The sequence below is a fragment of the Caenorhabditis remanei genome, chromosome X (assembly GCF_010183535.1).
Source record: "Caenorhabditis remanei strain PX506 chromosome X, whole genome shotgun sequence".
NCBI lineage: Eukaryota > Metazoa > Nematoda > Chromadorea > Rhabditida > Rhabditidae > Caenorhabditis > Caenorhabditis remanei.
In genome coordinates, this window is record NC_071333.1 from 12718741 (window position 1) to 12730998 (window position 12258).

The window sequence follows — 12258 nt, forward strand, 5'->3', positions numbered from 1 at the left end:
CACATTGATCTTAGATTTCTTCCTATCCTATGAATCGAAACTACCGTATACGGAGTGTTTGATTTTCTTCGTGAACTTTGTTCATAGAATTGGTACTTGCGCTTTTCGTAGTTTCTGACTATAGAGTGATGTCTATACACTGAAAATATTGGTTACAAAATATTGTATTCTGTCTTATTCACAAAATTTGATATACGGAAGGGTGACTCAAAGTGCAAAATTTATTTCCTTTACACTTTGGTAAAAGTATATTTGACAATGTTTTTTCCAACGGAGATCTGAGTGGAGCTACATAACATCTATATCATGACAAAACATTTTAAGAACAGGATCTTCGTTTTCTGATAGTTTCAAGAGCCGTGAGTGCTAGCAATTTGCGTTCCTGGTGCTTGCAGGCAATGAGAACGTAGTAACCCCAAAACAAAATTCAATTAACCCTTTCTGGTCGCATTCGCATTTTTCGACCACCAAAGGAAACCAATCAAAATGCACTACTGAGAAAATTGGATTGAGGAAATTTGAATGTGTCTGTGATCCTATGGTTTTTGATTCACATTTTTTTGCAATTGAGTCGGTCACCTGTGGTGCGCCACGGGTCTTTCCAATTCCACTGAGGAGACTGTCATTTTGCCTTTCTAGAGATTTATACCCCATTCGCACGTTGCGCCATCAACTCGTTCGTCTCTTCACAAGTTGACAAGGCTAATGTTCTTTGTTCGGCCCCCGACGAACAGTGTCTGGCGCGAGGCCCACGGAGGTCTTTTTGAAGGGTACTCAATTCATTGGAGAGGAGAGACACATCACACTAAGTAATTTGACCTCCCACTAGGTTTAATTACTCTCCAAGGTAACAGATTCTCATTATCATTTGAAAACATCTCAGCCTTGCTTGGCGCCTTGACTGTCCTCGAAATGAACATTGGGTGTGGGTAATCTGGAACAAGATTATTCTACTGTAGCTTTATAAAAATAGGTGTGCCAAATGTAGCTTTAAGATCCTTTGAAATGATTGTAGTAGTAATACATACAACTGGGAACAAAAATAGATTTCTTAGGAACATCATCCCAGAAATCTCAAAATTTTTATTAAGAAATAAAGGAGCAGTATGAAACTGATCGAAAACCAATTTTCTCATCTTACAGTATTCTACATCAAAAAAAAATAGTATCTTCCATCATTTTGCGCATTGTCAAGATAGAAAAGAAAAACTAATTACTTGAAGATTTATAACACAAAAAATGGCTGAACCTCGAGTATCCATTGTAAAGAGGAAATTCATTCTCTGATTTATTACTAACTACCATATATAAATCACATACGTCAATTAATCGTTTTTGTCTAATGAATTCATCTACAGACACTACAAGCATTATCAATGAGAAACGAAAATCAAGCGCCGTGCCCTTTCGCGTTATCAACCGCTCGGAAAACAATGGATATTGAAGAAAAGCCAGGGAATACTTGATGATGGCGAGAAATGAAAGGCATTGGTCGGACAGGACAGCAAGCTTAATCTCAAAATGATATGAAGGGATTGGGAAGATGAATGAATCTTCTCAAATCTCGCTTTCACTCTTTCCTTGACGAGAAAGCAACTTTCGTTTTGCCTCCCGGTTTTCCACATTCATTTAGGTCACCTTATCTCACTATTTTGTCTTCTATTTCATTAGCCGATAGGTGATTATTCGGTTTCTCTTCCAATGCTGCTGAGAACCATTTTTCTGTTGGCACTGGCCATATTGGGCCTCACAAATGGCAAGGAAGAAGATAAAACGCCTGGAGAGGAGAGTGAGTCCAGATGTTCATTAGAATACCATTTCCTTCGTTCAATTTTCAGTGATTGATCGTCTTGCTGTTAATATGGCTGGCGCGTTTGTGAAGAGTATGTTCCCTGAGATGGATCGTAAACCAACTGAGGCCCCCACACCAGCTCCCCCAACGCCGTCTTCCGAAATTCGAAGGGCACCTATCAACCCATTGATCTCTTCAATGGAAGGCTATTCACGTACGTTCTTTTGAAGGACACACATCCGTCAGAACAAAAAAAACCAAAAAGATGAATGAGGGAGACCACCCAGTCGGAGAAAATGATCTAAAGACTAGATAGCGGTAATTAATTGTAATACACGTGTATAGTCCTTCTTTTTTTGAAGATTATAGTGCAGGTATAGGAATTCGCATGGGGAAAGGAAAATGTCTTCGCAGATGAATTTCAGTAACAGAAAAGCGGGACCCATAATTTATTTTAAGAGGATTCAGAAAAAGCAAAAATTTCTTTTCAGCACAGTTTGCTGCCTCAGAATACAATGCTATGCCGCAACTTTCACAGGCTGCTGACACTCCAAGAAATCCATTCAGCTATCAAGCTAATCAACCATCAACTTATTCTGTTATGCCAGAAGTAAGCAAAATTTAAATACTTTCAGAAAAATCAAACATATTTTTTATATGTATATTTTTTTTATTTTTTAGATGTCTCAGACCAAGATTGGTCAGTCCTCTGCTGGAATGGATGGTTTGGGAGCACTTGCAATGGCTGGAATGAGAAATCCAGATATTTCTGGAATGCTATCAGGTGGAGGCGGAACTCCAGAAGCTGTCAATGCAGTTCGTAATCAAGCTTATCTAGCGGAACTTTCCAAACATCAATCTGAGTTGAATGCGTATAGTGCTAAACAGATGGAATATTTGGATCAACAGAGAAGATATCAACAGGCGATGATTGACCATCAAGCAGGAGCTGCGGTATCTTTGAAATGTTCTTCGTTAAAAACAAAAAAGTCTAAAGTTTTAGCTCCTCATGCAAAAACAACAACAAGAAATTATTGCAAAGCAGATGCAAAACATGAAACAATCCTACGGCGCAGGAGAGACCACTCCAGGAGAATCCAAGGATTTTGAAGACAACGATAACACTATTGGTGGACGGGTAAACAATTTTCATCGAATTCTTTCGGAAGAACTGCAATTTACGATTATTACAGTACCTCACCGCGCGTGCAAGAGGAGTAAAGACGATGAAAGTGCCGACAAACAGAAGTTTGTTCAGATTTTACGATAGCGCTATAAAAGTTTCGTTGCAGAGTTGGAGGACGATGATGTAGTTGCGAACGACGAATATTTGAAAGAATACTTTAAACAAAAATATAACATTGATATCCCAGATGATGTTAGCCAACTTACTGCCGATGAAAAGGCTACATTGAGGTATCTCTCTGAATAATTTACCCGCAGACAATGATTGGTATTTCAGAGCCCTCAAGCGTGAACTTTCCCGACAACAAGAGAAAGTTAAGGAAAACGGAGTGTTCAAAACAATGGATAGCTTAAAAGGGTTAGCATTCCGGTACAAAAGTTTAAATTCGCACATCACCATTATTTCAGAAAAATGAGTAATGAGAGAGCTTCTCCGTCGAAAAATACTCCAATTGAAGCTTGCGACCAATGCATTCCAATGAACCTAAAAATGGTCAGAGGTGCCTGGACTCAGGTTGGCCCCGGTCTCCCTGTACATCTATTCATAAAATTTGTATTCAGATTTACGGAAACCCGAAAGTAGTCAACAAAGTGTTCGGAACGGTCATGAGTCTGGAGAACATGAAGTCTTCAACTGGAAGTATCAAAATGACCAACAAGAAGACATCGTGTGTCGGAATGGAAGTCGGAGCTGCTAGCAGTCACAGAAAATCCTCCAAAATGAACCTGTTCTTCCGTGATTCGGAAGAAGGAAACGAGCTTCATGAGGTGAGAAGCAGTCGGAAACCGGTTAAGTTTTCACCAAAATTGTTACAGATGCGAGGAACTGTTACTGTGAAGGACAACATCATGAGTGTAGAGACGAATCTTTACCGTACCCACAGTAAGTAATTACTAATACCTCATTGTTATCTGGCCATAGAAATCTAAAGGTATTTTTTTGAAATACATTACCTGCCTTCTTTCAGTGTGTTTGGTCAAGGCCGGCCCCTCAGAATCTGATAAATTTGAGTATGTCATCTTGTCGGAGACAACCGGCAAGTACGCTTGCAAGTAAGTATTCCATTGTTTTAAAATAAAGGTCACGTGCCCTTTTTTAGATCGTATCATGTGTTCGTGAGGAATACTGACGAGTTCAATCGTCGCCATTTTGATGATGTCTCTGAATTCATGAAATCGGTAAGAAGACATAGAAAGAGATTCAAATCTATCTTCGATAATTGTATTTTAGCAAGCTGATGCTATGCCGTTGGGAGCACTTCCGAAATCTTCTCTCTGTGAACTTGATAATCCATGAATCCTTCCATCTCAACAACACATCTCAAAGAATAATCAAAAATCTTCACACCAGCCAGAAAGACAATTTCATATGTATCAAATAATAAGATTGAATAATAAAATGAATATTGGAATTGATATCGTTTACAACAGAAGAAAAGAAATGACAGTTCAAAATATGAAGTTGGTATTTAATGATACACACGTCGCAATATACACGTCAAAATGTGACCTACAAGGAAGTCAGCCTCAGGAATTCAGAAGTCTTGCGCATAAATAATATCCAGAAAATGTGATAACTACAAAGAGGAAAATTGGTCTTCAATTGATGGTGGAGCCAATCGCATATCACTATTACGTCTGGCGATCACTCGATCTGTTGAGAGATGTCCATCGTCCAGTGTCACCTGAAAATGTAGTTATGTTTGAATAGTAATATTAATAATTGTTTTTTACCTTGGCAGTATTAATCATTGTATCTGGTGGGATTGTCTCAAAACCATTGTGATGTTCTACTTCTACTGCAGTGTTATCGACACTTATAATTGAACTTGAAAAAACTTCATTAATAGGAAATAATTTGAAAATCACAAACCTTGCATCTGCAGTGCATTCACTGTGCTCACTTATCGGTTGATGACTATTTTCAGAATCAATGCTAAATCTTCTATTCATAACTATTCCTCTTTCCAGTTGATAGTTTTCATTATCATTGCTGTCATGTTTTTGGATCACATTAAATCTGAAACAAACATTTACATTTCGTGAAAACTGACATTTGAATACTTACATTGGTCCAGTCTTTTGATTTGATTCTATCGGGTAGATTTGAGCAGATTTTGAACGACTTCTGAGATACTTGATAATAAATAAAACAAAAAACACAACAACGAGAACGGTGATGATGACACAAAGTGTGATGACTACGTACATCCATCTGAAATTAAATATAAAGCTAATGGCTCTCAGCTTATATATGTACTTACGTCGGAATCACGGTTTCTGTCTGATTAGATGGGCTAGACATTTCCAAAGTTGTTCCGGAAGTGTCTTCCGTTGACAGTTCGGGAGCCAATGTTGTAGAGTACTCCTTGTAGGGATCCATGAGAAGCGAACTAATCTCATCAACAATTTTATTCAACCCCTCCATGTAATTTCTCTCAGTGAACAATTTTTTGTACTGAGCCAGTGCATTATCTAGAGCCTCTTTTGGAATGGCAAGGTCTGCTCCTGTCTATAAATGACAAAAGATAACTTTTGTACAAGTTGTTGTTATTTCCACTTACCCATACATAAATTTCTTTTGCCAACTCGACACCAAGAACAAGTACATAGTTTTTACAAGGCATACTATCCAAGCCGAATGCTTCACGGATGCCATGACCGAATTGAGTCTAAATTATAAACATTTGAACAGGTTCCTACTTATATGATTCCTCACCAAATCATTGGTAGTGATACTCTGGTTGCTTGCAGCATGTATTCTCTTAGCGAGTATCAAAAATATCTGCACAGATCCGCTGCTATTTGAGCTGCATTCCGGGCTCGCATCTTCGGTATAGTGAATTTTTGCATCTTCCAGTTCTAAAGAAAGTATGTTTTGAAAGAAACTTGAAATCAAGTCAATTGTGACTTACTAGCCATGTGTTGTTCAATATTCTCCAGAATGGTTTGTCGCCATGTGTCTGTTAAAATATGGTCCGGGTCACATAACGTTCCCTCATGTGGGACATTGCAATCTGTGGAATTTGTTCTTGGATCTGGGTATGTCATTGGTTCCCATAGCTGTAAAAATTTAATTTTGGATTCTTCTGTCATAAAAAAGTGATTTACAGGGCGCATCTTTTAAAACAGAACATCTATTTTATTAGTCAGTATATCAATATGTATAAGTTTGGTGTTTGAGAAGTATCCACTTCATAAGTGACCCTCATCACCTCATTTCTCCCGTCATTTGTTTTCAAACTATCTTCTCAAATAGCTTTCGCGATGGCGACTATCTAAGAGCAAAGATACCTTCTTATTGTCTATCAGGTAGTAATCTTTTCAAAATGATAGCCCAAAACTACATTGTTTGTACAAGTTAAATGTTAGACAAAAAATTCTAATCAGATTGGCAAATACATTTTGTGATTTTCAAAATGAATTCATGTGGTGTAAGAGCTCTCAAGATCTGATGTTTCGCTGGTCGGAAGAAAACAGGTAAAGTGGACGGAATGACGTGGCGTGTAAAGGAATTTGAAAGAAAAAATAGTGACATGGATATAGTAGAAGAAATCAGGTAATGAAAATATGGCAGACTAACTTTTTGTGCTAAACAATACAAACTCAACAGTTTAACACATAAATTTGGAAAAAGTTCCAGCTTGGCGCAAGTAATAGAACAACCAAAATTACCTCTGTGTCAGCTCGAAGAACAGTCCCTGACGCAATGATCAGGGATAGTAACGAGAGCATTTTGATTGGACTCGTTAACCTGAAATGTGTTAATGAAGAAAAAATTTAACAATTAAGGAGCATGTATGGAAATTAAAAACATGTAGATGATCTAAAAGAAAAAGAGGACAAACGAGAAATTAACAAAAGTCCAAGGGGAAGCTGGGGAGAGAAAAATACAATTTGCTGTTACAACTATCTATAATATTGTAACAAACAATTGAAAAATAAAGAGGTAACTAGTAAAAATAGCATTTTATACCGAAGAACAAAATAAAAAAGAAAGATATGGGTACAAATCCATAAGAAAGCGGGAGGTTTGTTATCAATTGAAAATAAGGCTAGGATGGCTGAGCACGAGCCAGGCAAATGGTAGAGTGGTCACTGCTGTTGACCGTTTCGACCCACTTGATATTTGACTCACTTATTCTACCTCGCTCCTTTCGTTCTCCCTATCTCCTTGCACCAGCTTTCGCCCTCCTCTCCTCCTATCTTTAGATTGTTCCTCAATTTGTAGCCCCGCCCTTATTCCACAATCCTAAAAACCGCATTCGTTTTGTGTTCCTTCATCAACCCGTGTTCTAACAAAGTCCTCCCACCCAAATTCTTGCACAATTTGTAACTGTGTTCGATTACAAAAAAGGACATAAAAAGATAGGGAAAGAGTGGAAGCCGGTATTCGCCATTTTCCGCACACAGTCAAACGCCTTAACAAAAAAACACAGTCGCTTTTGTGCCATCCGCGGATATGCTCATGTTGCGAGGCGCGGCAGAGCAAGTCTATGTAACTCGAGATGTTTCATTCAGGTGGGGCCGTTCTGACTGAAACACACATGTGGGAAAGGAGACGCTGCGTCAAACATGACCAGACTTTTTCGCAAACGGCGACAATGTGTTTGGTAAAATGAATAAGAGAGAAGAATGAGCTACAGTGTTTCTATCATTCGAGCAAAGTTCAGAAAGTTGCATATTGACGCGGCGGGGGAAAAATTAGGGGGGATGTGAGAGACAAGTGTCATTGTTGAGACAATTTGCGGATGAGACTGAGTGAACAGTGATTTGAATAGATAATTCGTCAAGCCAAACATAACATAACACAAGATTTCAAAGTGCGTTAAACTACACTCATTTTTTGTGAGGGATTAATAAAACGATGAGTAATTTCATATGTTATTGCCACATTAATCAAAACTACTTTTTTTTAAACGAGTACACGCACCTATCGTACAATAATTACTTAACAAATTTTGAAATTTCAAAACTGATTTACCTATGTGTGATGTATTTCCACTTGGTTTGTTTGTGTCATATCGAAAATCGACATTGGTAGGTTTTCGTATCCCAAACGTAACATAAATTTGTATATCTTCGGCTCTTTATTTAATTCTCTCACATCAGTTTTTTTGACATTTCCGGATTTCATCACAATTCTAAAACGTAACAACAGTGCTCCCTATTTGTGTTTTCCTTATTTAGAATTGTGTCATTGTTTTCATCTCGGACGCCGACGGCTCAGAAGAATTTGTTCCCAATTGTTTTTCATTACAGTACAATGGAAAAACTGTAACATTGGAAACGTGACTCATTTTCATTTCCTATGTCAAGCCTCTGTTTCTGCCAATTTTTCTCATTTTAGTTCATTCCGTACACTGCCGTCTCGAAATTATTCTCTGAGTGAGTTATCATAAAATCATCATTACCACACCACGCTGTTGATTAGGAAAGAGCATATGAAGATCAATTACAAAACGAACAAAGATTTTCCTAGCGGTACACGAGATATGAGTATCTCAAACATCCGTAAGCACTTGATTTTTTGGAAACAGTTTCTTGTATGTGTCTTTGTTCTTCTTCTTCTGATTTTAACTCCGTGCCACTCATTTAAAGTGATAAGAATATTAAAATGGAATGATGCGTGAGAGAGAATTAGTAGAGTAGGAAGGAAATACTTCTCTATTTAGCGAATTACCTGAATACCTTCTGACAAATGTACTCATTTTTCCAGCTGTTCACATTGTAATTAACCATTATATCTCTGTGTAACATGTTTTTTTAACTACCCAAGTTTTCGAAACACCTCCCATTTATTTGTACACCATCTGTTCTTCACATGAAACTATACATCATTATGACTAAACTATCATAGACATTGATATTTTGTTGAGAGCTCTTACACATTTCCGACCACCGTTAAATTTTATAACTTCAAAGAAAAAGATGAGAGTAGGTGAGAAGTGAAAATCTAAAGTTTTCTTATCAAAGTTCAGGCGTCGTACCCAAAAAGTGAGGCTGGAAGGCTTAGAATGCACCACTTTTCCTTATCAGTTTTTTCCTGACCAGACCCTTCTCGTTGCCGCCGACGTCACCGATAGAAACTACTCAAAGAAGAAATAGAGGCAGTTCTATTTTATTGCATAATAATAAAAATGGATGTTTCAGTTTAGATTTCAATGCAAAACACTACAAGATGGCCTCTCGAATGTTTTGCGGAGGAGAAAACATGTGATTTCAATAAACATACCTGTGTTTGTAGAACATGGATATTTTTATGATGTTCTTTCGGAAAACTTTTTATTTTCTTTCGGTGAAGTTTTTTCGATGAATGCAGTGATTTTCAAAACCGATGGTGCTTTGAAGATTCGAACATATTCTAGAATCAGGTGACCCGTTTCAGGAATTATGGAATAATAGAAAAGTCATTCACTGGTCTTTTTTGTATTCGCCAAATAGGAAATTAAGGAATGGTGGGAATTCCTGTTTATTGGAAAGAACTATCTTAGATCCCGTGATATCCAAAAATTTCATCTCCACGTGTTTTAGTATACCTTATTAAGTTGTAAAATTTCCCAGACTATGCACTGTGATGTTTCAGTTACATAATTTTTGAACCTAACCTACCGTACTTTTCCACTCAAGCCGTTTTTCTTCAGTTACATCAGAGAACAAAGTGCTTCGCAAACAGGTCATGATTTTTTGGCTTAGTCAAAACGCGTTATCAAGAAAATGTCATCGAATTTGAATTGAGCTGGAATTTCGTTTTTTTTTCTCCCCTATTTTCTTACGTGCCCTAAACATTTTATGTACGACGTTAGTGACGTGAAACCGTTTTGATCTGCTTGGATGCAGGTCAGAACTAAAGATAACGTGTTTCCTCGTTTTTCTTTCACACTTCGCTAGTGCTCGTGACCGTACTTTCCTTTCATGCATTTTCTTTTTCATACCGCTTGACGTAATGCTCCACGTTTATATATTTCCAACCATGTTTTCCTTTCACCGGCCGACAAATATGATTCATTCGTATTGAAGCAGCCACAATAGCTTGAAAGGAACAGTGTATTTCCTACAAAAAAAGACCGTTTGACTCACTTTTTCCGCTTATTTTTTCCTTAATCTAATTATTATTAGTTTTCATTCGTTTCACATTTAAAACTAATACTTCTCTAAGAAACAGTAATCTTAAAATTAAAGACTAAAGATTCTCGCTTCTTGAAACAGGAATCATCATCGTGTACCCGCAGAATTAATTCTTTTTATCTAATAAGAGTTTCGTGCAACCGAAATTTTTATCACACACATACACACATACACACTAACAAATTCGATAGTCAGCTTAACTCGAGAACTTGTGCAATTCCCATCTCTTCGACCATATTTTCAGTTCAGTCTTGGCACACATTGAGTCACATTTTACCATTTTCAAACGTTACGTAGTGTTTCATGGCAGGAAGTGTTAAGAAACAATCTTTACTTCACTTTTTTACGCTTCAGATAACTTTCTGTGACTAATGTTGTTTCAATTTTGTTTCCTGTTATTTTTGAAGGTTTTATGTTTTGAAAAAACAACCTCAATATTTTCTGAAAATGAGTTTTGCTAACAAGTTCTTCCCATTTTTTCTCTTTTTCGGTATTCGGTATGCAGCCATCAATCCTAAGGATTGTAAATATCATCATGAATGCAGTGGCAACGTCACTCCAAGAAATACTGCACAAAAAGCGTTTTGGAGGAGGCGCAATTGTTATCAATTTTTTCGCGTACTTATTTTATTGATCTTATGTAAACCCGAAACACAGATTATAATGTCTCCAAACTTTTTTCTTTTGGTGTAGATATTGAAACTGAAAATATGTGGTGTTAAAGAAGAATTATGCTTCTTAAGATTAACAAAACGTGACCTTTTTTCAGGAAAGAAGGGTTTCACTTTTTTCTTTTTTTTTTCCAGTCATTCTCTGAATTATAATACCAAAAAACGGAGGAGTGACTGAGAACTTTGTGGCTGGAATTCAAATACGGTGTGTCTATGTGGGCATTGATTTGCATAAGTAATTTGAAATCCGATTCCGGAATCACCAGGTACAAAATCATAGTTTTAAGCGTTCCCATTTCAATTTCAATCGTTGTCCACCATATTTTGATATAATGTTGCGTATCGCAGGTCACTCTCACTTCATTATCAATCATTAGAAATTATTTGAAGTCGTCTCCTCTCACTTTCCATTTTCCCCAATTCCAGTTCCGATGAGACAAAATGGAGAAAGTGTTGTTTTCAAATGTTTCCCTTTCCCGTACATAGATATTGAGGTGTTGTAAAACTACTGCAGAACGGGTTATCTGCTTTCATTTAGTTTGCACCTGTAGTTTCACTAGTTTATTTTCATTTTTCGTTTAAAATAGCTTTTGGATTGTGCTCAGTCCTAAGTAGTCACGTAACTTTAGGAAAAAAGTAGTCACGTAACTTTAGGAAAAACGTGCCGCTTTTGGAAACCAGATCTATATGTTCACCCCTTTCATTCCTATTCAATGTTGTGATCTTTTCAAAAGTTTTCTTCTCTGTATGGTCGCCCCTCCCTGTTTGAAAACTTTTCTTGAAAGCATCCCATACAATATGACTGAATAATGCGTGTGAAACTTCCCCAATGTTCTCTTTCAAAATCTGGCTTCATCCACATACATTTTCACAAAAGCGATGGATGTTGGTCGGTCGTCCCGGAAACTTGAAAAACTGCGAAAATCATCTTTTTTTTTCAAAAAAGTTCTCCCATCTCTAAAATTTCAACGCGTGTTGACAATATCTCTTTCCCCTCTATCCCCCAAGCTCTTCAATCCCCCCACCAATTGAGTTCTCTCTTTTGACGCGATTGCTTCATCGTTTTTATGCTTTCTTTTCGTTCTATATCATGCATTGTTGTTTTCGAAACCCCCTTTCAGTTCATTCTTTTCCCCCCATCTGTTGCACCTATATTCTAGGGTCGTTTAGATGTCTGAATGACATGAAAATCGACGGATACGAGGCGTGCTCCTACTGAAGAATACGTAAAGCAACATGAGACGCATGTAAATGTAACAAATTCCGATTTACATTCAATTTTCGTTTTTTCTTCTCCATTGTGTTCCGTTTTTCTACGCCTCTCTAATTATCTTCTCCTTAGAACCTTTTCATTTTCCCTTTTGTTGTATTTTGTGACGTGACCTTCTTTTTTTCTTCGTCGGCATGACCAAACGATGTTTGCTGTCAAAAATGGAAGCACCTCACATACTGCATTGACAACGTTTATGTTTTGATCAGGTC

General features: G+C 37.3%; 2 protein-coding genes across 2 annotated transcripts; one reads left to right on the forward strand and one right to left on the reverse strand.

Annotated features, from left to right (window-relative positions):
- Positions 1-1701: 1701 nt before the first annotated feature.
- Positions 1702-4274, forward strand: GCK72_024503 (uncharacterized protein; the record flags this gene model as incomplete). The annotated part of the gene is made up of 14 exons (XM_003118382.2): positions 1702-1789; positions 1839-2006; positions 2284-2402; positions 2474-2746; positions 2796-2930; positions 2986-3040; positions 3085-3208; positions 3255-3335; positions 3386-3491; positions 3539-3745; positions 3794-3860; positions 3946-4030; positions 4078-4156; positions 4209-4274. The coding sequence occupies 14 exons, from the start codon at positions 1702-1704 to the stop codon at positions 4272-4274; spliced, it is 1653 nt and encodes a 550-aa protein (XP_003118430.2).
- Positions 4275-4554: 280 nt separating this feature from the next.
- Positions 4555-6028, reverse strand: GCK72_024504 (uncharacterized protein; the record flags this gene model as incomplete). The annotated part of the gene is made up of 8 exons (XM_053735920.1): positions 4555-4662; positions 4712-4805; positions 4851-4997; positions 5046-5192; positions 5242-5489; positions 5542-5649; positions 5697-5839; positions 5893-6028. The coding sequence occupies 8 exons, from the start codon at positions 6026-6028 to the stop codon at positions 4555-4557; spliced, it is 1131 nt and encodes a 376-aa protein (XP_053579486.1).
- Between the last annotated feature and the right edge of the window lie 6230 nt (positions 6029-12258).